The following is a 27,696-nucleotide window of genomic DNA, read 5'->3' as shown; positions in this document are numbered from 1 at the left end:
ATACTCCCCAAAAACTTGAGAGTAAGGCTTTTGAATTATGTTGCTGGAGGAGACTCTTGAGAGTCCCGTGGACTGCAAGAAGATCAAACCTATCCATTCTATCCATTCAGGACAGATACTGAAGCTGAGGCTCCAATACTTTGGCCACCTGAGAAGAGAAGACTCCCTGGAAAAGACCCTGATGTTGGGAAAGATGGAGGGCACAAGGCAAAGGGGACGACAGAGGACAAGATGGTTGGACAGTGTTCTCAAAGCTACCAAACTGCGGGAGGTAGTGGAAGACACGAGTGCCTGGCATGCTCTGGTCCATGGGGTCACGAAGAGTTGGACACGACTAAATGACTAAACAACGACAAGGTTCTGTATACACTGTCCTGTTTAATCTGCATCCGGTCCACTCCTGCTGCTGGTTTGGGAAGCGCTAGTCACCATATCGATCCTGTTGTTTCTTAGCTTTACTTTAAGCAGGTAGCGTGTACTGAGATGGGCACTGGTTGTCACTTTGGTTTTAATTTACAGTTTAAACTGTTTTGCTTTGCTTTGGGACACACCCAGAGAATTCCTGTTTTGGGAAGTGATATAAATGCAGTTGATAAATGAACAGACCCAATGTAACTGGCTTGTCCATGTTGCTGCCCAGCTATTCCGCATTGAACCAACTAAAAACAAGCAAGCCTGGTTTCCTTTCATGCACATAAAGTTATGTTAGATTTGTGTATGCATACACAATCATACTTGGAACATTTGGTCCTCTTCCTTCTGATATTAATTCTGCTGCATCTTTGCTGTCATCCATGGCCTTGAAAGGTCTTCCGATAACTCCAGCAGACACTTAGCCCCTTCCTAATTCCTCATTTTACTAGTAAGGCAATATTTTTTGAGGACGTATGTTCTCCAATTAAGCCATTTCATTTCTGTCCTACAAGGATCTTCCGTTGGCATTCATGACTCTCCTCTTCCACATTTTACCCTCGCAACCCTGAGACCTAGGCTGATGGAATAGCCCAACGTCACTCAGGGAGATTTCATAAATGAGTGGTGATTTTAACCCTGTCCTCCTGCACTAATCCATTTACTATCACCCCACATTCTGGAAAGAAGGCATAGAAGTGAGTAAGTTGGTGGCAGGAGGAATAAAAAGTTTAGAGGGGACTTTGTTAATAGTTCTGGGTGGCAGCTTTAAGACTAACCAGTTCAGGCTCCAGTCCTATCTGGGAGCTATCCCCATGGAATTTAATGGGGCTTACTTCTGAGTTATATATGGTTATTGCAACATTATCCCATTATCCCATACTAGACATTGTGAAAGCAGGGACCACTTCTAAACCAAGATTGGACACACACACACACACACACAGAGAGAGAGAGAGAGAGAGAGAGAGAGAGAGTTCATTTTATATATCTTCCATTCCTGCATATTTTACTATAACCATTCAAGTCAGTTTTCCATTTTTACACCATTCAAACATTAATTATACTGTTGAATTTATCTTAATGCTACCAGCATTTTCAATTGTGTACAATTATTTTCCATATATTCAATAAGTGTTCTCCACTCTTCTTTAAATATAAGTTCTTCTTGTTCTCTTATTCTATGTATTAAACCTGGAAATTCTGCATATTCTAACATCTTAAGTTGCCAATCCTCTTTGTCTGGGACCTTGCTTATTTTCCATTTGGGGGCTAACAAAACATAGCCCACTGTTGTTGCATACATAAATAAGCTTTTCTGACACCTAGGAATTTCTGTCTGGGTTATTCCTAATAAAAAGGACTCTGGTCTTTTAGGGAAGGTAATTGTAAACATTTTTTCCAACACATTATAAATCATTTCCCAATATTCATTTCTCTTTTTACATGTCCACCACATATGAAAAAAAAAGATCCCCTCCTTTTCATTTCCAACACGTATCTGATTGTACTTTATATATCATAGCCAACCTACTCAGAGTTAGATACCATCTATGAATCATTTTCAAATAGTTACGGTTGGACACTTTTCATTTGTAAAGGCACTAAGGGCTGTAGTGTCCACACCTTTGCATAGGATGAGAATGGGAAGAAAACCAGAACAACTTTGGCCTGCCCATGTGACCTCCCAGACTATATAGCAGACTATATCGGTGCTGCGTGTTAGTTCCAGCGAAGGTATTATTCGTCATTTATTTCTGTTCTCTCCCCCCCCCAAAAAAAAGCACAGCAGCTTTGGGGCATTCCCCCCAAAAAAGCAAAGCAACTTTTGCACCCCCCAAAAAACCTCAAAAACTTTGGTCAGCAGCTCCCCCAAAAAAGCTCACCAACTCTGGGCACTTTGTGATAAATAAGGGTTTTTTTGTTTGGTTTGGTTAAATTATTAGTTTTTGGTTTATTAAATACAGTTATATATTACAATTATACATTTTTGTTATTTAAACTATAAATATCGCGAAATTATGGTTTTTTTCTCAAAGTGACACACCACCCGAGTTAGGCTCGGGGGTTTTTGGCGAATTTTGACACACCAAGCTCAAAAGGTTGCCCATCACTGTTTTAGATAGTGGGTCTGTTAAATAATTAAGCTGTATCACCTTTCTGAAATTCAAGCAATATTTAACCTGTTGCAGCTGTTTATGGAATCATCCATCTCTGAATAGATTGGGGGGGGGCAACATGGATGCATGGAGATAAAATACACATACTGTATATTATGCACATATAATACACACATATACATATTGCACTGATTTGACTATATGGCTACTAAACATCAATAACTGATGTGAATATGAACCTGCATCTTTTCAAATAGCAGACTCTGATTTCAGGAATTTGCCATTATGTTGCACCGGGTCATCCATCATTCACAGTACAAACAAGCCAGAGATACCAGGAAAACAAGTGAAGGTTATGTACAAGTTGCTCAATCTAAGACTTTGATTTACAGTAGCTCCAAAGTTACTAGGGAACAAAAACAAACACAAAAAGCCACACAGCTCTTGTGCTACCGAATTATTTCAAGTAGAAGTGGATTGGGTCCTGAAAAAATATTTTGCTGAATCAACAAACATTCACAGAAAATAGTTACAATATTTGAGAGAGGGTCTTCTATGCCATACAGTTGTTTCTGTTAAAAATACGGGGAAATAAGACATTTTGAGCAACTAAATATCCCACTTGTGGCTGGTACGAAACTGGAAAATTTCCAATTCGAAATTGGAAATGTAGGAAGGGGGGGGGAAATGTTTCTTCTTTAGAAAAATTATATGCAAATAGCATTGTTCCCTGGGGAGATTATGGACTCTCCTTCCATGAAGGTTTTTAATCAGAGGTTGGATGGCCATTTGTCATGGATGGTTTAGTTGAGATTCCTGCATTGCAGGGGTTGGACTAGATGATCCTTGGAGGCCTCTTCCAACTCTACAGTTCTATGACTTAAGACTTTTATGGGTGCTTCCACATGAGTATTTATTGTAGGATCTGTGCTGCTCATGCATGAAAGGGTTTTTTGTGTTTTGGCAGAATTTCTGTGGGTGCATTGGCATCAAAATGCCAGCTTGCATTCCACCCCCCCCCATTTAATCTGGATTTACCCTCTGCATGGAAAAGATGGCAAGTTTAAAAATGCTGCTCCCAATTACCTGCTTGCAATATCCAATGAGCCATTTAGAAGTGCTCTGTATTCTGGAATACCGGAACAATTATATTCAATAGCAAAAGGAAATGGCCCGGGGAAAAGCAGTTCTTTAAATGGACTCTCAGCACTACTGATGAAGTTTCAGGGGAAGTTTTTAATTTTTTTAAAAAAACCTTATTTAGACAGTATTTGCTTTTGGAAAATAAGTTTCTTTTCTTTTTTTTCTTTTACTGGGAAAGTTGCTGCTTTAATGTAGGGCTTGCAAAGGTTGTGAGTTCAAAGAACAAAAATATTATATTAAGATCTAAGGGCATACACTTTAACCCTGTTACCAGAATACACACCAAGAAACCCAGCCAGGAAATGCTATCTCAGGTGCCTGAACTCAGACATCCAGGAATACAAACTGAAGATTGAAATGTAGCTCTCTTGTTCCTCCAAACTGTTCCTAGCTGACCATATCCTCCAAAGTGCAATGAGGTCAATATGAACTCCGCCTCTCTCATTTCCTTCTGTCATTCTTGAAAAGTACATCATTTGTGACAAGCTTCTATGTAGCAATGCCCTTGTGAAAAAGTCACAGCTCATTTCCTCTTGCTACAGCACCCCAAAAAGGAAAGGAAAACAAATGTAAGTGAAATATACTCGGAGTCGAGAGTGAATTTCATGCTCTTTATTCAGCTCATAGTCATCAAGGAGAAGAAGAGAAGAATGGCTCTTTTCCCAAAACCATCTGCTTATATACATTATTTACACAATGGGCCTTGCGTGATTGGCTACTTCAGGGCTACACCTGTGGGCCAATGAGGTTGTGGATTGACTTCTGCCTGCAGCCTGATTGGCTGCTCCTACAGGCCAATCAGGTTGCAGATTCACTTCTGCCAGCCGCCTGATTGGCTGCTCCTGCAGGCCAATCAGGTTGCGGATTCACTTCCACCTGGAGTTGGATTGGGTAGCTCCTGTGGACCAATCAGACTGCTGATTCTGAATCCTATTGTTTTAGGATTCAGCTCAGTCCATAACAGTAAGCATATTGTAATTGGCATACTAAGGCAAGAACGTAGATACTTAGCTCTGCAGTTAGGGATTGTACCCAGGGAAAGATGAGCCACTCGTGGCTCACAAGGCATTGGACTGGAAGCAAGTGGAAGCATTTCTCCCCTGAAAGCAGGAAAAGGCTTGCTTCATTTCCAGGCCAATCTGAATTTGATCCACCACCTCCAAGGGCAGCTTCACCAAGCAGGAGATGCAAGTCTCCAGGCAGTGCAAAGCAGGCCTGTGGAGAGGGAGAGGCAGCCAGGTACACTTGCCCTGGGCCTCAGAGGGCTAAGCCCATGGGGGTCCTGCCAGGAACCGGCTGCTTTTCTGTTTGAGTTTATAACTGCATTCAAACATGACTCCTGCCTTGGGCTTCAGACAAGCTCTGCATGGGCCTGGTGCAGAGTAATCTGCAGGCAGCCAGAGATCATGGGAGCTTTTGACAAGTTAGCACAGCCGAGAAAGGTCTCTTTCAAAAGCTTTGACACTAGATTGCTCAGAGTAGTACACAGAAAGGTCTACTGCAAAGAAAAACACACATTGTGGGACAAAGGCTCACGATCCCTTTCAAGTAAGTGTGGGCATTTTAAGGGGTGCAGATTTTTTTTTCCATTGATGCAAGTCAAGTGGAGACAGTTGAATCAAATTTGCTGCTAGCAAAAACACAAAAACCACAGGTAGAAGACAAACAGACCACCACCAAGGAGCCCTGGGGCAAAAAAAAGACCCGGGGAGACATTTGCTTCTCATTAGTTTCCTTCCTCCTTTTCCTTTCCTGGAATTTGAAGGGAATGGAGGAAAGAGATACTGGGTGGAAGGAATGAGTTTTGGAGGAAAGGCAAGTAGGAGGCAAGAAGCTGGGGGTGCTTCTCCAGGGGGGTCCTGGTGCTTGCCTCTTCTTTAAGAATCCCAGAGGTACATATTCAGGCCCAAGCTCAAGGAGTTTTCATCACATTCATGGTATATGAGCAGGACGTGAAACAGAAACTATGGTAGGAAGCAAAATAAAAAAAATTCCTTCAGTAGCACCTTAAAGACCAACTAAGTTTATATTTTGGTATGAGCTTTCGTGTGCATGCACACTTCTTCAGATACACTAGAAACAGAAGTGTCAGACCCTATATATATACAGAGGGTAGGAAGCTGACTCAATAAGTTCAGCTGTTTCTCCCCCGCCCCCTTTGAAACTGGTAGGTTCACATCCTTTGCTAGAAGTACAGTGGAACCTCGGTTTATGAACACCTTGGTTTATGAATTTTCGGTTTATGAACGCCGTGGACCCATCTGGAACGGATTAATTCACTTTCCATTACTTTTAATGGGAAAGTTCGCTTCAGTTTATGAACGCTTCAGTTTATGAACAGACTTCCGGAACCAATTACACCCATGTTTCAGTTTATGAACGCTTCAGTTTAAGTACTTCGCGGACCCGTCTGGAACGGATTAATCCACTTTGCATTACTTTCAATGGAAAAGTTCGCTTCAGTTTATGAACGGTTACTCCGCGGACCGTCTGGAACGGATTAATCCACTTTCCATTACTTTCAATGGGAAAGTTCGCTTCAGTTTATGAACGCTTCAGTTTATGAACAGACTTCCGGAACCAATTGTGTTCATAAACCGAGGTACCACTGTATAACAAACTGGTAAGGACACACCCCCTGGATCTGGGAACCAGATGCCAGCAGATCACAGGAAGTATGTGGCAATTCCACACCATTAGTCCAGATGGACTGAAGAGGCTTAGTGCTGAGGTCTCAGTACCCTTTGCACAAAACCAAGACTAGTAGAGGGATTCAGATCATAGGTCATTCCTCTTCCTAGAAGAAGCACATTTCCTTCAGCATTTATTTTAAAGCACATTTAAAGCACATGACCCCCCCCTCGGAGTCCTGGAAACAGTAGTTTGTTAAGGGTGTTTGGAACTATGGTTCCCAGGGTTCTTTGAGGGAAGTGATTTTTTTTAAAACGTATGGTGTATACACTTAAACCTACTTACACCTATAGCCTTGGTGCTATAGGTGTAGGACGAAGGAGCTATTGAGAAATACACCATTGTGAAGTAGGGTGATAAAATTCTGGATGCTCCAAAACATTTTTCTGCCTTTTGCATCATACGTTTAAATGATGGGTAGATCCACAACAAAAATTTAAAGAACATCCAATGCACTTTTAAAACACGTTGTTGTTTAATCGTTTAGTCGTGTCCAACTCTTCGTGACCCCATGGACCAGAGCACACCAGGCACTCCTGTCTTCCACTGCCTCCCGCAGTTTGGTGAGACTTATGTTGGTAGCTTCGAGAACACTGTCCAACCATCTTGCCCTCTGTCATCCCCTTCTCCTTGTGCCCTTAATCTTTCCCAACATCAGGGTCTTTTCCAGGGAGTCTTCTCTTCTCATGAGGTGGCCAAAATATTGGAGCCTCAGCTTCAGGATCTGTCCTTCCAGTGAGCACTCAGGGCTGATTTCCCTCAGAATGGATAGGTTTGATCTTCTTGCAGTCCATGGGACTCTCAAGAGTCTCCTCCAGCACCATAATTCAAAAGCATCAATTCTTCGGCGATCAGCCTTCTTTATGGTCCAGCTCTCACTTCCATACATCACGTCTGGGAAAACCATAGCTTTAACTATATGTGTTTAACTATAAAACACATGACATTCCTCAAAGAATCCTGGGAACTGTAGTTTTGTCCTTACAGAAATACATTTGCCAGCACGCTTAACAAACTTAAAGAACTACAGTCCCCAGGATTCTTGGATGTGCTTTAATGTATAGAGAGGATCTGAAACACACCTGGACAAATATGTTTGTAAAATTATTCTGTGGTATGTATCATTGCACCAGGGATAGAGACACTGTGGCTCTCCAGATGTTGTTCTGAAAACTCCCATCAGCCCCAGCCAGCTTTGTTTATTAGAGTCGGAGTCCAACAACAGCTGGAGGGCCACAGGTTCACCATTCTTGCCTTACACTCTGTTTTCTAACTTATTTAAAATTCTGTGCTGCCAACATTTTAAAAAAATTGTGGCAGTGAACAGCATAAAATCAATTGCATTCATAAAACAAATACAAGACACATGTAAACACTATATCAGATTAATACATCAACATAACTAGATCACCCCTCAGGGAAAGCTTAGGTGAACAGATAAATTTTAAATAGATGCGTAAATGCTAATACTATAGGCCTTATTATTTGAGCTAATAAGGCTGGGTTTTTTGTAAGTTGAGGAGTTGAATTGGGAATACATTGCAAACAAGTGACTTTAATGGTGTGCTAATATGAACCTACAAAACCCCTTAGATTGTCATCTGAGGTCCCACCTCAGCTGTAGCTCCCTGTCTGTGGAATGCTCTCCCCAGTGAGGTTCACAAGGCACTAACAGCTTTTTGGTGCCAAATAAAATCTTACCTTTTCCCCAGGACTTTGAAAGACTGTCGTTTTTGTTTTACTGTTAGTGTGCTGTCGGATCTTCTCATTGCTTTTTAAGGGGATGGGTGGGTTGTTTTTTATATGTTGTATGAACTGTTAGTGTTTTCTATTATTTTTTTCTATGGTGTGTTTTTTAATTGTAAGTAAGTTTCATGGAGACCTTTGGGGCTTATTGAGCCAAATATACCGGGTAGGAGTTGACCAGTATAGGAGTAGTAATACCTAGATGACCTCTTGAACCTACAAGTACTACAGTGATTTTAAAAGCCTTTGCTATTTAGTCTAATAGAACCAATGGAGGGAAGCTATATCTGTGATGTAAAGTTGGAAAACCAGCTTCTATAAATAAAAATAACATCTAGTAATTTACAAGAACCTGCATCAGTACCAAGTTGAAAACTTATCTAGATCAATTGAGAAAGCCACTAAGAATCCTGATATGATAACTGAGCTCCGTATCTTCATGGGAGTTCATTCTGACTTGGTGATACTAGAGCATTCAATTTCAATAAAGGTGATTTAAAACAATATATGTTAGCCATTAACTGCCTGGAGGAGGAAAGGAATAGAATTAAAATTCATAGAATCAGTATGTGGGCTGCTTAAGAAAACAGCATAATGGTATTTTGGCATTTCCCAAAACAAAAAAAAGCATTTTGCATCAAAGAGCAAATGGAGAATGGCAAGGGGCAAGAGTTCAGCAGAACTAAAGATGCATGTTTTAAAAGTGAAATTTAGCCAAAGAGAAATAAAACTGAACAAATGCAAATCTGGGGGAAATGTAGGCTGTCTTTCTTTCCTGTTTTTCTTTCTTCATGGCAGCAGATATTTTACAGGCTGTGGGAGCAACACTGATTCTGTGGCATTAGAGGGGGCTGTGACTGAAGCCCACATGGCCTATGAAGTTGGGAAAGAATAACAATTGGGTAACCTGACCCATAAACAGCCTTTACTACAGGTGCCATGGGCTTTGAAGATGTTCGAACTCAGGATGAAAGGGAGAAGGCATGCTTGGTAAACCCTCACCATGATCAACTCCCACCTGGAAACCTATGTCTCCACTGTGGAAGGACGTGTGGATCCAAAATTGGCCTCCACAGTCACTTACGGACTCACTGTTAAGACCATGTTTATGGAAGACAATCTTACTCGGCTATGAGAAGAAGACTTGTGTAGCTGTAGCCACAAGCATTACTATAGCAGCAGTCCATCTAAGTAACTACATGGCACAGATGAGCATGGAAATAAGACACGGAAGGAAGCTGCAGCGCCAACAACAGTTCCTTACAGCTTTCCAATAGCCACTAGAGCATCCCTGCCTCCATGCATGATGCTTCTTCTTCTTTGGCGATCACTCATAGCCAAGTAAGATAGTCTTCCATAGACACGGTTTTAACGCTAAGTCCATAAGTGACTGTGGAGGCCAATTCTGGATCCACACGTCCTTCCACAGTGGAGACATTGGTTTCTGGGCAGGAGTTGATCAGAGTGTGGATTTGCCAAGCGTGCCTTCCTCTTAGCACATTTCTCCCTTCGAGTTTCTTCAAAGCCCATGACACCTTTGGTAAAGGCTGTTCTCCAACTGGAGCGCTCGCAGGCCAGTGTTTCCCAGTTGTCAGTGTTTATACTACTATAGATTTGCCTTGAGACAGTCTTTAAACCTCTTTTGTTGACCACCAGCATTACGCTTTCCATTTTAAAGTTCGGAATAGAGTAGTTGCTTTGGAAGATGATCATCAGGCATCCGCACAACATGACCAGTCCAACGAAGTTGATGTTGAAGAATCATTGCTTCAACACTGGTGATCTTTGCTTCTTCCAGTACACTGATATTATTTCACCTGTCTTCCCAAGTGATGTGTAAAATTTTTCGGAGACACAGTTGATGGAATCTTTCGAGGAGTTGGAGATGGTGTTTATAAGTGGTCCATGTTTCACAAGCATATAGTAACGTTGGAAGTACAATAGCTTTGTAAACAAGCATTTCGGTTTCTCTGTGAATGTTCTGGTCCTCAAACACTCTGCACCTCAGTCGAGAGAGAGCTGAACTCGCAGAGCTCAGGAGATGCTGGATTTCAGCATCAATGTTGGCCCTTGTGTAAAGATAACTGCCTAGGTAGGACAAGTGATCGACATTTCCCAATGTTACACCATCCAGTTGGATTTGTGGCGCTGCAGAGGGGTTGTTTTGTACTTGCTGGTGCAGCACTTTTGGATGTTTTTTGGATGTTGAGTGATAGGCCGAGCTTTTCGTAAGCTTCGGCAAAGATATTTAGGATGGTTTGGAGGTCATCCTCTGATGAATGATGCATCTGATTGTAGACTCCACAAAAGCTCACACTGCAATGAATTAGTTAGTTTTCCCAGCTGGCCACGGGAATCTTTGTTCTGTTAGCTGCAATAGATAATCATATGGCAACTTTCCCAGAACTTGCCTGCACTGTGCCAGTGGAAAGGCACCGCAGCAAAGCATTTTCAACAAGCAAGCAGAGAAAAACTGTAGGGTTCTGCCCACTGTATGTAACTTGCAACTGGGTAAAGTTCTTCCTGAAGTGTTGCAGCTGAACTGGCAGCATAACATCACACTGCCAGTCTGTAAAACCATTGGAAATTTCTTACATATTATATGGATCTTAGTGTTAGTGGTTATAACTGAAAAAGAAACTAAAGGAATCATGGTTCAACACCCGATTAAATCTAAATATTCTTATATAGTAATCTCAAAGTCACAGGATTTGAATTGTTTTTGCTTGATTGGACAACGGAGATTCCAGCCCATGTCACCCCAAGGAATTAAGTGGAACAAAATCATCTTATTGTTCCACTCTGAGCCTCAATGCACTTCATGAAAACAAAATCCTATGCAATCCAAATATTCAATCTGAACATTTCAGTGTTCTGGGTAGTAGGTTGACTGACTCCAACCCACCTTACAACTGGATTCCTGACAAAGTGTATCTTTGTTTCCAAATGTGTACAGTAATTGCCATTTATTGAGTCTATGGGCAATTTTTCAAACGATATTATGGCACCATGGTTTCCATTTATTTCAAGCACCATGGCACCATGGTTTCCATTTATTTCAAGCTTCTGCTCAAATTCTGAATGAGTACAGGTGCTCATTGTCATGGCCATTGACCAGGACTCCTTGGAGGCACTGTCCTTCAACAGCTGCAGCTCTGAGGAGGAAATGGATCCACCCCCTGGTTTGTACAATGGGGGTCTGCAGGCACCAGAGCCTGCCTCCCTTCCTCTGAGCCACGAGGAGACCTTGGTGCCACCAGACTCTGATGGGCTGGTCCACAGACTCTTTAGGGGCTCCAGAGAGCCCTGAGGTGGGAACCCCACAGCTCCCCACCTCAAAGGAATGACAAAAGAAGAAGGTTCCAGCCCTTTAAATGTCAAGCGGTGAGGCCTCCAGTCAATGACTATGCATCCCTGGCAATAAATTCAACCAGTTGCTCCAAGACCTCACTGAAACAACTTGAATGTTTGACCCCAGCTTCAGGGGCACAGTTGGTAGTCCTGAACCAACACCTTGACTCCATCTCCAAAGCCTAGCCTTGCCTTGCCTTGCCAGTCAGAAACTACTGACCTCCTCTGTTGCACCATCACTTCTCTCCGAAGTGGTGAGCATCCCTGTGGATTCTTGGCCATCCTATTTTCAATATTTTTTTGGCTCACAAAAGTTTCAGGGTAGACATGCTGCTTTGTTCCCAACCGTTGCATGTCCCGTAGCTTCCTGATGAAACTCTGTGACTTTTTTTCATGCCACAAATATTTTCAGGGTGTGCTTTTGTCCCACTTTTGTTGTGCTGTTACAAAAGGGCGCTCCTCCTCCAGGTGGCAATAATGCTGACTCATTGGGGAAGCATTGCAGAATAATTGAACGGAATGATGTGTGGATGGCCAAAAAAAACCCACCGGCATGGAGGAGCCCGTCGAAGAGTTGTTAGGTATGAACAAAAAATTGTTCATACCTTTAAAAATAATACAAACCTTCTCCCAAACTGTAATGAGGAATGCATTTGAACAAAGCCTTCCCATAGGAACAGAATATTAGGTAAAGGGACCCCTGATCATTAGGTCCAATCGTGACCGACTCTGGGGTTGTGGTGCTCATCTCACTCTATTGGCCTAGGGAGCCAGCGTACAGCTTCCAGGTCATGTGGCCAGCATGACAAAGCCGCTTCTGGCAAACCAGAGCAGCACACGGAAATGCTGTTTACCTTCCCGCTGTAGCGGTACCTATTTATCTACTTGCACTTTGACATGCTTTCAAACTGTTAGGTTGGCAGGAGCTGGGACCAAACAATGGGAACTCACCACGTCGCGGGGATTCGAACCGCCGACCTTCTGATCGGCAAGCCCTAGGTTCAGTGGTTTAACCCACAGCGCCACCCGCGTCCGCGTCAGAATATTAGAAACACTTAAAAATATTGATGGTGAACAAAGGCGGTGTGCTTCACATTCTCCTCCCATCCTTAGAGATGGATCAAGTAACTCTGATAAAATTCTACTGCTCAGGTAGGTGGCTAGCTTACTGTGCAATCAGTCCTGCCAGCCTACAGCACTTTGGGGCTCATGCTCAAAGCTCTGCATTGTATTATTTATGTACTTCAGTTTATTTATACTTTGCCTTCCAGGACAGCTCACAAAAAGTTAAACATTACAATAAAGCAGATGCATACAGTGTCTCACAAGTTTGGGGCTGACTGAGCAGCATGCTTCACAGCCAGTTCCTCTATGGCAGGCATGTCCAACAGGTAGATCGTGTTCTACCGGTAGATCACTGGACGTCTGTGGTAGATCACCGGTAGATCAGTGGAACCCCCCAAAGAAGCTAAAAAACTTTGGCTCCCCTAAGAAAAGCTCAACATTTTTGCCCTGCACCCCTAAAACCTTTAAAGCCCTAAACGGCCTCGGTCCTGTATACCTGAAGGAGCGTCTCCACCCCCACCACTGAGATCCAGCACCGAGGGCCTTCTGGCAGTTCCCTCATTGCGAGAAGTGAGGTTACAGGGCACCAGACAGAGGGCCTTCTCGGTAGTGGCACCCGCCCTGTGGAACGCCCTCCCAGCAGATGTCAAGGCAATAAGTAACTATTCTACTTTCAGAAGACAACTGAAGGCGGCCCTGTTTAGGGAAGTTTTTAATGTTTGATGCTGTACTGTTTTTAATATTCGGTTGGAAGCCTCCCAGAGTGACTGGGGAAACCCAGCCAGATGGGTGAGGTATAAATAATATATTATTATTATTATTATTAGCCTGAACCACCAAAACCAGGGCTTTCCTTCCTAAAAAAAAGTTCAATGTTGCTTTCCTCTTCCCTAAAGAAGCTCAACAAATTTTACATGAACCCCCCCAACATGGGCCTTCCTTAAAAAAAGCGCAACAGCTTTGACCTGGAAACCCCCCCCCCCCAAGGGGGTAGATCACTCCCAGTGAGTGAGTAGATCACAGTCTCTTGGAAGTTGGTCACCCCTGCTCTATGGCATGGCAGCCTGGAGCTTCAGTGTCAGCTATGCAGTAAGGGGAGGGGGTGGCCCCTAGGTTGCCGCCATCCCCTCCCACAAAAACCCTTTCCAATAATTGCCTTAAAGCAGCAGGAAGGCTGAGCCCAACCACAATTTCTCAGCCTCCCAACTCAATGAAAGCTTTGCAGGAAAAGGATCCCCACTGAATATAAAAGCTATCCGTTTTCAAAGGATTTATAATGAAATCCTGGTAAAGATCACTCTGTTTAGGCTGCAATTCCATATACCCACTTACCTGGGAGTAAATCCCCTTGACAAGTAAGCCCAGCCGTGTATAATGATCTAAGCCCATGACATGCCAAATTATGAAAGATAGCAGTGCACACCCAGAAATGCCAGGCATGAGTGAGCTTACAACTTGAAATGAGAGATAACAAGCAAATACAATAGACAAGCTTCAAACTAACAGTGAAATGTTATTGCAGTAAACATAGCAGCAACTTGGTGAGATGAAGCTGATTATATGTCTGGAATGATAAAGTGGGCAAAAGCAGGAAAGCTCTGAACAGGAGAAATAGCCAGTTTGAGAGAATGGATTTGTTGATGGGATAGTGCCAAATCAGTGTTTGTTCAGAACATTGGTTTGGGGGAAACGGTGAATAGTTAATGATATGGAAATCTCAGAGACCACTGGAATTATTTCGTGCTTAATTGAATGGGGCATTAAGCACCACACAGAACACAGATTTTACACCATTCCTATCCACAGAGCAGCTGCAACAGTTTTACAGGCAATGAAGTTAAGATTTGTTGTGAATTTGGAGCAAATGGTCAGATACAATGCCTGAAATTCAAAAGATTTTAAGCAATAAACTGACCTTATCCATTCCCTCTTCTTAACATTTCAGGAAAGGTTCTATGCACCATTTTACAATGTTAACAACAGCAGCAACAACAACAACAACAACAACAACAACAACAACAACAACAACAAAAGTTCTGGTGCAGGGGGGGATTGTGGAAGATAAAGTAGAAGTGGGATATCTTTATTTTAACCAAAGAGTGTACCCGTTAGTAACCTCATCTTATACCAAACAGAATAAATATTTTTTAAAAGTAGTATGGCATTATCAGAAGAACTGCCCACAAGCTGTTTGGCAATGGAATTGGCTACCAAGGAGTGTGGTGGAGTCTCCTTCCTTGGAGGTCTTTAAGCAGAGGCTTGACAGGCATATGCCAAGAATGCTTTGATGGTGTTTCCTGCTTGGCAGGGGGTTGGACCAGATGGCCCTTGTGGTCTCTTCCAACTCTATGATTCTAAGGGCAGAGATTTAATATGGTAAACTGTTTTATGCTAGTCCAGGCTAGACACCCTGTCAGGGAACAGGTTTCCAGAGCCTCAGGTCTTTGGCACTACCTAAGATCTGTTTCCTTTCCTCAGTTCCCATTTCCTGAGGGTGGATTAGCTTCATTTGTACAGCACACACCTGATGCGACTGCCATGTAATGCTGGAAAGACATTTTCAGCCTAGCATACTATGTGGCAGGAGGGAATTATATTTCTCATGAATATGAGATTAGAGACCATGCTTTTGACTTAGGCAGCATGGTCTAATGAATAAAGCACCCTGGGATAGATCTGTTCCGGCTACTTTTGTAGCACACTGTTAATTTTCAGCAAAGCATGAAACGTCTCATGTCACCTTATCCACTTCTGGAAGGCAATCAGAAGCTGTGTGGCTTCTTATGAGAAGCTACACACCACTGCTTTCTTTATCTTCAGACCCATTGCTGCTTCGGCTAATGTAAGAGGAATAACACTGAGCATGGCGATAGGATACGCAGCCTACTCGTAACAATCAGTCCCTCTGGAAGGGCAGCCAACCACCGAAGGCTTCCTCTTTGAATGTGCAGCCCAGAGAGGTTGTGCTTTCATGCCAGTCTGCACACTTCACTAGCTGCATTCACATATCCCCGTTGCCCTACTGCCCTGACTTGGAGGAAGGAAGGATAGATGACTCATTCATCCACAAACCCCTTTTAATCCCTACACACAAACCCTTTTATTCTGGTTTTGCTTAGAAATCCAAAGTGCCACAAAAAGTTGAGAAGAGGGGAAAGAGGGGCAGGGAGGGTACCACCATAAATCTCTGCTCTGTAGTTCCCTGTACTATTTCAGCAGGCTAGCTGTAGCAATATTGTTGTGTTAGATTTAAATTGCATCACTCTCACTCTCTCATCTTAAATTCATGTGCAGAACAGATCGAAAGAAAGACACACCCCTTCCGATCGAAATTCTAATGTTATTCTTTCAAAAAGTACCCGTAGGCCAGTAGGAGCAGTTAGAAGGCTCTGTTGTTTGTTCTGTGTGCCTCTATAAGTTTGCAGCATCTGTCTATATCTATGCAAAGAAATAGCTCTGGAAGATATGGAGAACCTGGTGCCTTAAAATGATACGTCTTTTCACTTCCAGCTCTTCTGTGATCTACTTACTTCCATAGGGTTCGATGCTGCTTTGAGTGGTATGATACTGCTTTAAATGTATAGTGCAGATGGATCCCTAATTCATGGCCTTTTTCACTATGCTATTGTATTGCTATTTAAAATATTATTTGAAGTATTTTAAATTAGCATCAATGCATATAAATTAGCATATATATATACGCATGTTGTACATATCTGTGTACTCCTTATCCTCTTCTTTGGATGATGACTTAGCTTTTGAGGCCACCCTAGCTTTTCCTGCAACGTTTCCCAGGAAAGGAGATCAGTTTTTGAACATGCCCCAGGTCAGCCCCTGACAGCAGTGCAGTGCCAAGTTGTTAAGTGTTCTATCTGCAAGTAATATGTGTCGTTAATATGTCTTAGTTAATTAGCAGCTGCACTATTCAGTACCCTCATTACTCAATTACCTGAAACCAAAGTCCATCTCAGGCCCTGTGAATGTACCACTTGCATCAAATAAAACCTGATCAAACAAACCCAATATTCTGAAGACCTTATCAACAGATAATAAAATAACTGCTACGCTCTCATGCCTCTTCTTTTATTTAAAGGTGGTATCAACTGCTTCACACACACACACACACACACACTTACTTTTCATTCTGTGACAGAAGGTTAAGGATAAGACTTCAATTTTGTAAAGCATACAAAGTCTACCATTCTCTACAATCGGCTACTAGGAAAACACTGAATGCATTTAACAACAGTGAACGTAAGACTGTGAAACATCTGCTGCTGCGCTGTTCTATATGCCTGCTCTAAGGGTCAAACAAGATGGGGTATTAATTGTGTCATGAGCCCTTACGTTAGTGATGTTTAAAATGCCTTTCAGCAGGGGGTGGAGGGCGAGATGGGAAATGGGCAATGGCCTGGGGAGGAAATGAGCATTAACCCTTGGCCCCCCCACCCAGTTCTAATCTGAATTTGGCCACCAAGCTTTTGCTATTTTTCCAGGGAGAAAGCTTTCATTGGATGGAAGTGTTCCTCCTGGAGCAACTAGCAGGCACTGGGGGTTCCAGTTTTGACTGGGACCATGGTGGAGCAAAGCGTTCTTTCTCAGCATGCTAATTGGGGGGGGGGCTGAGCTTTTTTAGTTGTGGCTATGAGTAAGCAACTGGAAGGCAGATACCCTTGACTATCTACTGCAAGTCATCCAGAGGTCTACCAGGAGATCCCAATCTACCTTCAGCCTACCCCTGGTCTACCATGCCTGGCTGCAGCTGTCCAGAGCATTTTTGTGAAGATTTTACTGAACGTCAACAAAGACATCCAAGAACAACTTCTGAATTGCATAAGGAGATTTGGTCAATAGACAACGCAATAATTAATTTTGAGCATGTCAGTTTCCAGAGGTCATACTGGAAACCTCTAGTTAGCTAATCTGTTAAACCATGAACCAAAAAGTCCTAACCTTGAGTACCAGTTTCCCAGATATGCAGGAGGAATGAAATTGCATTGTTTCACTTAAAGATACAGGATGTTGTTTTATTCTCATTTAAAAAATGAAAAATAACATGGAACTTGGCAGTATTGAGCTCCTCCAAGTTTTGGAAAAAATAATAATAACATTCTTCTCAATGTTTCTATACAGATATATTTTTTGGTATTCTGCAGCTTTCTGGCAGAAACTAGAATGAAAAAGCAAGTGAATATGCAAAGCTAGAATCTTTTGTCATTTGCTCCATTGGCTTCAGTAGATTTAGATATCTCACATCATTCAGTAGCTAAAGCCTGTGGTTCCCGTCTTAAAGCTGTTCACAGATTTAACTAAATCTCTTTTTGTACCACATGATTAGCTTTCTTCTTAAAACGTTATCCAGATTATTCATTGTCAATCTTTAAAATATATTCCAGGTTTCGAAGGCAAACAAAAAAAGTATTTTAGACATGACCACTCCCCACATCAAATGTGGGGCATACTTTGCGTGGACGCGTGCAGCACCCCTGATCCTACACGGCTCCTAACAGTATTGCCTGACATGCCCCCCCCCCAGACTGGATACCTGGAGGTTCCTGTCCAACCTCAGACAGGCAACCAATCCTGGTGGGGGGGGCGTTGCCAGGGGAGTTGGCCAGGTAAGGGGTGGGACTTCCCCACCCACACAGAGAGCAGACAAAACATTTCTGAACTTGACTCTGTAAGAGAATGCGTGCCTTGTGCTTTCAGATTGTTGCACAACAATCATACAAAGATTCAATTTCTTCTTAACTTCCTTAGTTCCAGTAGAAACATTTCCCCCTAAAATGCATGTTTGTAAATAGGGAGCTCACACATCAAGGATGTGATCTTAACTCCACATACCTGGAAGTAAGCACCACTGAATTCAATAAGACTTCCTTTTGAGTAGGCACACTTACCTAGACCTCAATGGGATTTACACCTGAATAGACCTCTGCACTGTGATTTATGCTCAATTTCAGAACAAATGGACAATGAAATTCCTGACGTAAAGGAACAGAACTGGCCCTTCCCACTTTTAATTTTCTCAATTAACTGCCCAGGGTTTTGTGCAGATTTTCAACTGTTTTAATGTTTCCCTTTTAGTGACAGAGCAGAGCTAATGTCTGAAGTGGGCCCAAAATCCTTTTGGCATAGTACTTAAAAACAAGCCTTTATCGTAGCAGCTCAGTGCTTCGAAACAAATCCCACAAAGAATTAAAATGGCAAGGAAATTTGTTTTCAAGCTTCTAAGGGGATTAAGATAAATAGCATGAAAATATTTAAAGCCAAACAAATATGCACTGAAAGAGCTTTTATAATATAAAAAGATTAACTGCATAGCATGAGGAAACACTTGACTATCGCCAACTAGCACCATAATAATGCACACATGGAGTTGGAGACTACCGCACATGGCTCACTGCAGTAACCCTATACCTGTTTTTAAAAGTTGCATTTCACTAAAATCTGGAAACCCACTGTGGATCAGTACCATTCAATACCTTGCTTTTAAGTAGTGAAAGCTGTTTACGAACAAATCCATTGATGATTTTGGCTTGCTTTACATTTATTTGTCAATTTAAAAAAAGGAAGCCAGGTGTGCCTCTGCCCATGTTCCAGCTAGTAGTCAAGGAAATGCTAAGTTTAGCAGAAGTTGTTAGAATATTATTAATGCAGAAGTTAATAGTTCTGAAGGTTAACTTTATGACCTATTAATCATGCAGTAGAATTTGCACCAGAGGCACAATGCTATACATGTTAATTATAAGTTCCCAATGCATACTTAAAATGACAGCCTTTAAATGTGACTATAAATCAATAAGCTGCCTGGTTGAAATCAAGCCAACAGGTTTTTAGACATTGTTTTCGAATTCACAGGAAAAGAGTAAGGCTCGGTAAGGGCAAGACCACTCTTACCTCCATAGGGAAAGCTTTGAAATTAACAGTGTGTTCAGAGCCCCGCTGATTTTCTCTCCCCCAATGAAACCGGACATTGTGCAGTTCAAATTCATGCCCCCGAGGCAAGGGTCCTCCAGCTAACGCTGCAAAAGAACACAAATAATAGCAGGTGACATTCATAGCCTGCCATTTTCTGAAGATTTTCTCAGCCAACAGAACAACAGTTCTTGCATTTACCGTAGTGAGAATGAGAGAGAGGTCACATGCGACAAACTTTGCTCTGTGGCTGCACACTTCTTGTTGCGTTCTTAATTTGATGAGCAGTTTTCATGAGGATAAATGCTGGTCTGTGTTTATTCCTTCTAGGCATGAATGTGCACATATCCATACATCAGGCCTGCCTCTTTACTAGCTGATGGGGTTCTGTGTATACTATGTAACTTACGTTTGTTGTGAGGAAGCTGAACTTGGGGGGGAAACAAATTCTTAACCATTTTAGTCATATATGGGCCCAGTCTAGTCAAAGTGCAGGCACAGCACCTGTATGCATTAAAGAGATGAATGGAACCCTGTTTTCCCCATCCAGCATGTCTGGAGAAAACGTGTCTATACATAGCTGCCAAGTCCTGGTTAGAAAAATATGGGATCAGCAGCATCGGCACCAGAAGTCGCTTCTATGCATGTCCAATTTCCGGTGCCGGCGCTGCCCGATTTCCGGTGCCCAGACATGGGCACAGCAGCACCGGAAGAAATCTGGGGGAATTACGGGATATTTCGCCATTCAGGATGACAGCAGGAAATGGCTTTAAAAACAGGGGTTTCCCGGGGAAAACAGGAGACTTGGCAGCTATGGTCTGGCAGGGTCCCTCTGAGCATGGGTCCATGCTCATCAGAATTGGGCCCATAACAGCTGACAAACTTACAAGCTTGTCCTAACTGACAGAGTTAGATAGCTTTAAGATAAGCTTGAATCATCAGCAATATCATCTTATGCATGAAATAAACTGTCTATTATTCTATGGCCTAGCTTTTTAAAAAGTATAAACTTGCTAATCTTTCACAAACCCAGGATATCCAAAAGTCAGAGCCCAGAAGAAGAAAATCAAAATATATATCTGCATATAATTTCTACAAGAACTAGAACACTGGGTGAATGATCTACAGTCATATGGCCTGGATCTGCAAGTCACAGCATTATATATTTGGAATATTGCCAAGAACACTGTGGTTTTTTTTACAGGTCTACATGAAAGCAGCAAAGTGACCCAGGTTTGACTGACACAGATTGTAATGAGATATGCAGAAGGAAGGGATACGAATGGATGATAACGGAAAAGTAATCACGATGGTCTGCAGAGTTGATTCAGTACTTTCAGAGCAGAGAAAGTAAGGAAGATCTCCCAAGACTGACTTTTCAAAAGACATTATTTTGTCACACGCATGTAGACTCAGTAGGGATAGGGCTATGAAGAACTTCTCTCAACTCTAATGGGTATTTTATGAGTCCCATGTTAGAAGCACTTCTTCTAGGACAGCTTCGGTAGATTCAGAGCTGGGACTCAGAGGATGGGCTATAGAAAAGCCATTACATGAGCAATTAGTGATCCTGTGTTCCCCTGGTTACGGAAACTGGCAGAGTCACGAGACTGTCTTGGATCCTGTATATAAAAGTGCTGCCTTTAAGGCCGACAGTCAGCTTCCTCTTCATAGTTCTTTCTCACTTTGAAAACTCCAAATTGCAAAGTTCCAAATTGCTAAAGGAAGTTCTATAGCACTAACTCTTTTATTACAGCAGGAACTGCTGAATACTGGCTTACTTTTGTTGCAGCAAATCAGATAGTCTTTTAGGTGCTATAAAGCTCTTCATCTATTCCATTGTAATAAGGCTACTCCTCCAGAACATGCATAGAATATCTAGACAGAATATGCACATTTCCACCTTTAACTATATAGCACATCTCTTTTGCTATTAAAAGTTAACTCTACCCATGTTATCTATTCATGGTTTGCTCTCTGCTGAAAAAGTAGATATATACATGAATGATCAGTTCTAGAGGTGCATTAAGGACATTTTCAGTGGGGAATGTGTCTGAAATGTTAGTTTTTTCCCATGAGATACTAGCAGCAGTGAAAACGTTAGTGATTTTTAAAGCCCTCTTCCTGATATTGAAATACCACTTCAGACATTTTCCACATAAGGTAAGAGAGAAGGGGGCTCTGCTATGCTTCCAGATAATATTGCTGGGGGGAGATCTATGTGCATTCCAGAGGATGTGCATTCTGCCCTGAATTTGAAGATATTTCCCCATACAAGATAGATGCTTTTCTCCAATTTGGACATGGCCTGCAACTGCGGGCAGATGAAGCACAAGTCAATTGTACTTCCTCTCCTGTCACTTCTACAGAATATTTTAAATGGCTCTAAGAAGAGCACCAGAAAGGGTAAAGGTAAAGGGACCCCTGACCATTAGGTCCAGTCGTGACCGACTCTGGGGTTGCGGCGCTCATCTCGCGTTATTGGCCAAGGGAGCCGGCGTACAGCTTCCGGGTCATGTGGCCAGCATGACAAAGCCGCTTCTGGCGAACCAGAGCAGCGCACGGAAATGCCGTTTACCTTCCCACCGGAGCGGTACCTATTTATCTACTTGCACTTTGACGTGCTTTTGAGCTGCTAGGTTGGCAGGAGCTGGGACCGAGCAACGGGAGCTCACCCCGTCGCGGGGATTCAAACCGCCGACCTTCTGATCAGCTAGCCCTAGGCTCTGTGGTTTAACTCACAGCACGACCCGCGTCCCACCAGAAAGGGAGCCTCCCTCAAATACCCCCACCAGCAATAGCAGGAAGGAAAAGGCTTTTTAACTGCTGGATAAAGGGCTCTTGTAACATCAGCACCTTCTGCCTCTCAGGAAGAAAATTGGCAAGGGGAAGAGAGACTGAACTGGCTTTATCCATTGGCCACTGAAGGAGCAGCTGCACCCAAGGTTTTCCTCTTCCCTCCCATTCCTTTTCCCCTTGGTATCATGTCTATTCAATTGTGAGCCTGCAGGTAGGGACTGCAGGTGGGCAAGGGACATAGCTCAGCTGTAGACAGAGCATCTGTTTTGCCTGCAGGTGGTATTGGGTTCAATCCTTGAATGCCCCCTGCTTGAAAATCTGGATAACTGCTTCTGGTAAGTGTAGACAATACTGAGCTAGATAGACCCAAAGGACTGAGCCACCTTCCTGTGTTCTTCCCAACCTAAGAGTTGCAAGCATCCGGTACAGGGTCCATTGACAAATATTTCCTGCTGACCAGCCAGCTAGAGACATAGTGAGAACTTTCCTTGTGGTCTCCCAGCTGCTTCGTAGCACTTAGAGACTGCCAAGAATATGATAAATAAAAGGCTTTCTTCCTATTGCTAACTCTTGTTGCTGGTGTCGTATGTCAGCATACAGTGGCAAGTTGGAGAATTCTCTTTTTAACAGAAGTCAAAAAACATAGAGACAGTTTTAAATTTGGTGACGGGACATGCACGCGAAGACCCAAGAATATGGAGAGGGCATCTTAAGTGTTGCCCATTTTTGTCAAGCCAGTTTCTATCACTGTTACATATTATTACAATTCTGTTGGTTAGAAGCCAATTCTAGTATTATTTCTCCCTAATTTAAGTATCTGAACCAGAGGAAGGTGGCCAGAAAGTGACTGAAAACACATATGCTTGAAGCATTGCACTCCTTGCTTGAACGCTTCTGGGACCTTCTTTGCAGTCTTATGACTTGTATCTGACCATTTTTATGTTACAAACAAGCATCCACAGAGTTTTCTCTGAGAGTTTTTCAATAAAGAAAAAAGAAGGGTATGTCTGGGGTTTATGACTTGCACAATGAAGGGGAAAAATGAAATGAAACAGGAGCCTGTGTCTGAAGTAGCTAAGAGTGTGAAGCATGTCAGTCAGTCCCTTGTTCAATGCTCACTTCAGCCATAGACTCGCTAGGTGGCCTTAGGCAAGCCATTCTCAGCCTCAGTCTTCACACCTGTAATATGGGGATAACACCGACCTTACAGGGTGCTTGTGAGAATATTGAGCTAATGTGTGTGAAACTGTCTGCTTTTTGTTGTTGATAATGATAGGATAATTTAAAAATGTGACAGCAATGATGGTTTGGACATATATATCCCAAGGCAAACAATAAAGAATAGGAAAGCATACCTGATTTGGACTTTAAGAGGATCTGAACTGAGTGTCCATCATTGATGACCTCACAGTCGCGGCACACAACATAGTTTGGTGATAAGCATACTTCCAACAGCAAGGGGTCAAATTTTGCTTCTCTTGAATTCAGGTTAATAGGAGACTGGTATTCTCCATTAGCATCAGGAAAGACTAGTCCCCACTCAACTCCTATGACAAAAGAAAACATACGGTACTTGTTTGAAATTAAATATTAAAGTATTTCTGTATGCTCTTCGAATCATGAGCTGGAAGAGCCCTAAAATATATTCTGTCTACTTCCTTATGCTGATGCAAGTTTCTCAAAACTCTTAAAAGGATTTGCCCAAATCACCCTGTTCCTTCTAGATCAGTTATCCCCAAACTTCGGCCCTCCAGATGTTTTGGACTACAATTCCCATCTTCCCCGACCACTGGTCCTGTTAGCTAGGGATCATGGGAGTTGTAGGCCAAAACATCTGGAGGGCCGCAGTTTGGGGATGCCTGTTCTAGATTCCAAAGTGCAAAATAAGGCCAAACTATATATGACATTAAATGCAGAATCGGTCCTCATAGTGGGGAGTGTTGTTGGCCTCCTGGCCCTAGTGTCACTGGTGGAGCAGGGCAGTGGTGACGTTCGGAGCTGTGTGGGCAAATTTGCAGGCATACAGGATTGGTTCCATCAGTGCCAACACAGCCCTGACATGACCAGTGACAACTTGTCCCCTGCCTCCCCGCATCATCCAAATAAATGGCAGTAATGACAGTGCTAGGAGGGTGGTTCTGCAAGACCACCCTAGCCACTACTTGTTAAGTGAATCTTTACACTTACTGTGGCTATATTTTAAAACTGTTAGGGTGCTAAAAGTAATAAGATCCACAGAAGATAGGGAGGTGGATTTTAACCCTTTCCTACCCTGCTGCAGTCCCGATGGGAAAACACTCATTGAAAGCTGCTGTTTGCATTAGGAGGAAATTTACATTTGCCATGAAAACAGAAACTTCAAAGAGCAATTATCATCAGTTTATTCTCCCCTACCTATCAACTGCAGTCCTGATATTTATCATCCCCCAGCCCAGCCCAGATCCTGCAGTTCATATTTTTTAAAACATGCACGTTAAATGAAAGGGCACAGTTAATTTGGTCCATGGGACATGCCAAAGAAGTTTCATTAGGGAACAAAATATATGTGATAAAAGAAATTAACATTTCTATATTCCAAGAAGCCACTGTAAAATGCTTGCCATGATCACTGACCCATCTGAACTGGACAGCAATGCCTTTTCAGCCAGAATCAGATTCAGTTAAGCCCAAATCATGGGAACCCAGTTCTGTTTTTGAAGAGAAACTTTGCTGAGACAAAATCAGTTTCAAATAAAACATCATGAAGCAAATAACCAAGTATCTGTGTTCACCAGAATGCTTCTTCAGATTGAAGAAAATGTCAGACTACGCTTGCACCCAATATCTTAACACAATCTAATCTCAGTAACAAAATAAAAAAATTCCTTCAGTAGCACCTTAAAGACCAACTAAGTTTTTATTTTGGTATGAGCTTTCGTGTGCATGCACACTTCATCAGATACACGAAAGCTCATACCAAAATAAAAACTTAGTTGGTCTTTAAGGTGCTACTGAAGGATTTTTTTTATATTGTTTCGACTCAGACCAACACAGCTACCTACCTATAACTAATCTCAGTAAGTTTTCATAACATCTTCACTTCATCATAGAAACTGTAGACTTGGATCATTTCACCATATCCAAGCAACATTGTGGGTAATACCCCCCCCCCCACACACACACAAACACACTCCGTAAGCTTGAAAGTTCACTCACTACTTCGCAAAGGTTTAGTTGGCTTTAATAAAGAGGTATTACCCAGCTGCTAACTTTTAGAATCCCCCGCTAGTGGGCTAACACATCTCACCAGCAATTTTTGGTTTTTTTAGCCTTCTGTCACAAGACCATCATTTCCACAACTCATATACAACTGTGACTATGTGCTTCATTTACACATTGCTGCCATTTGTGAGTCCTAGCCATAAATGTTTCTGCACCCATGTTATTAAATTCAGCTTGGATTATCAAATGTGAGAGGAGATTAGAAATCCCCTTTGATTTCCCTCAGTCTGTGCTCACTGGACAGTAAAAAGCAACAAAAGCAATCCAGCTTTTTGTGTGTACAGCCAGTGGCGCTGTCAGAGCTACAGTGTTTGAGTTTCAAACACAGCGAGGGAATGTGCAACTTATTTGTGGAAATGCTGTATCTTTGCCTTTGGAAAGAGAAGGGCTTACTGATGAAGCAGTTCTAGAATTTCTGTGTTCTCTGTTGGTTGGGGTTTTTTAAAACCTAAAATTAAATAACATGCTTTTCTTAACCCAATAGTTTGCACACACACACACACACACACACACACACACACACACACACCTTTTTGATGTGCTAAAATGACACCTGATCTTCAAACAGTATTTCCAAAACGTATTGATGGCAAGAGTAAATAGGAACTTTATATTTAAGTTCTCTCTCACACACACGCACACTCAGGCACACAATGAAAATGCTTCACTTGCTCAGCCCACCTAGCAGCTCACAGCTTCAAGCCCCAACCTCCTTACCTTCTTCATAACCCCACTCCAGAGTCTCCCCTTTCTCAGGAAAGAGATCCGATTCCTCAATGTAGCTGTCAGCCATTCCCAGGCGCTCTCCAGCAGCTCCGTCCCTCTGAGCACTCTGGCTGTCTCTGGGAGGCTGCCTTGCGGAAGTCTGTTCTCCGCAGGCAGCCAGGCTATGTGTGTGTGTGCGCGCGCGCGCGCGTGCAAAGCAAGAGCTGGAGACTTCACTGGAGAACAGCTCTTCTATGACTGCATGTGACAAACACATACGAGAGTCAGGAAGCTTGGTTGATGTTTGTTTGGCCCCTGTCACTTTTGTATAAGTTTCTAGAGAATCCTGAAATGTGATGGCAATATTAGTCAGTGTATGATATGGGTTAATGAAATATAATACAGTACAGGGATGGGTGGGTGGGTGGAGCAATCAAATCCAGGCATCTAAGGCAAACAATTAGGCTGCGAAGAAATATAGATGCTGTACAAGGTGAAGGGATTTGTTTGCCTCCGGGAGCCTCTAAAACAGGGGTGAGGACCCAAATCTTGCTGGAGTTCAGCTCAAATCAGCCCCTGCCTGCATGACCAATGGAGAGGGAGGATGGGAATTGTAGCCAACAACATCTGAAGGGCCACAACTTCCCTGTTTGAAACCAACTCACTGGAGAACTGTGACGACGACGTGTCTATGATGCGCCCAGCTGTGTCTAGACTTGTAGCTAAGCTGACATTTGAGCAGGAACTGTCCCATGTTAGAATGCATCTGTTCAAAGAACAAAGTATTGCTATGTGGAAAGGCTGGTGAAAGATATGTTGCAAAGTCCCGGGAAACAATGACCAAAGCACTGACCACATGACTCCAGAGTAGCAAGTTTATTCTGTATGCTGGAGAGCCTCTAGCGATCTGTCTTGATTTAGACTCACTCGCATTTTAAGAAAGGAAGACTGCTTCTTTTTCATGCCCTAGAATGCTATTACTAAGCATTCCAGACTCTCATTGTTTTGAGGGAGGGGTTCAAGTGCGTATCTGAAGTTTATGTTTGTGTAATAAAAACGGATTAAAACCCTGCTGCAACGAATTCATTTTTTGAAAAACGTGACTTTTTGCAATTTGGAAAGTGATGGGGGAAATGCACTAAAAAGTGTGGGGTGAATGAATGACTAGTGAGAAGACATGTGTAAAGGTCCTACAAGCATATTAGGATGAATGAACAAGACAAATGCTCATTGTCTTATAATTCAATTCCCACACTCATATGCATGTCTAATTTGACAGGACTTTACTTAGGTATCCTAAACCTCCAGCCTGTAATGATCACTGTGGAGAGCAGGTTGACTTCCCAGGTTAATTTTGTAAGAAAACACCTTAACAACCATATCTTAGGCTGTGCATGCCTTGGAACCAAACTGGGAATTTAGGAGAAGTTCCTAGTAAAGGTAAAGGGACCCCTGACCATCAGGTCCAGTCGTGACCGACTCTGGG

At 42.6% G+C, this 27,696-nt stretch overlaps 1 protein-coding gene across 1 annotated transcript in view; it reads right to left on the bottom strand.

The window, feature by feature from the left end:
* The window catches only part of CA8 (carbonic anhydrase 8), a 43,329-nt gene extending 16,798 nt beyond the window's left edge, over positions 1 to 26,531 (bottom strand). Inside the window, exons 1-3 of the mRNA XM_035125378.2 lie at positions 26,223 to 26,531; positions 23,600 to 23,791; positions 19,428 to 19,552 (exon numbers count right to left, since the gene is read on the bottom strand). Coding sequence (XP_034981269.2) covers positions 19,428 to 19,552; positions 23,600 to 23,791; positions 26,223 to 26,487 — 582 coding nt within the window. The 5' untranslated portion in view covers positions 26,488 to 26,531. The remainder of the gene's footprint in view (positions 1 to 19,427; positions 19,553 to 23,599; positions 23,792 to 26,222) is intronic.
* Between the last annotated feature and the right edge of the window lie 1,165 nt (positions 26,532 to 27,696).

This window comes from Zootoca vivipara, chromosome 8 (genome assembly GCF_963506605.1).
Source record: "Zootoca vivipara chromosome 8, rZooViv1.1, whole genome shotgun sequence".
Taxonomy (NCBI): domain Eukaryota; kingdom Metazoa; phylum Chordata; class Lepidosauria; order Squamata; family Lacertidae; genus Zootoca; species Zootoca vivipara.
This window is presented reverse-complemented; position numbering and strand designations above follow the sequence as displayed.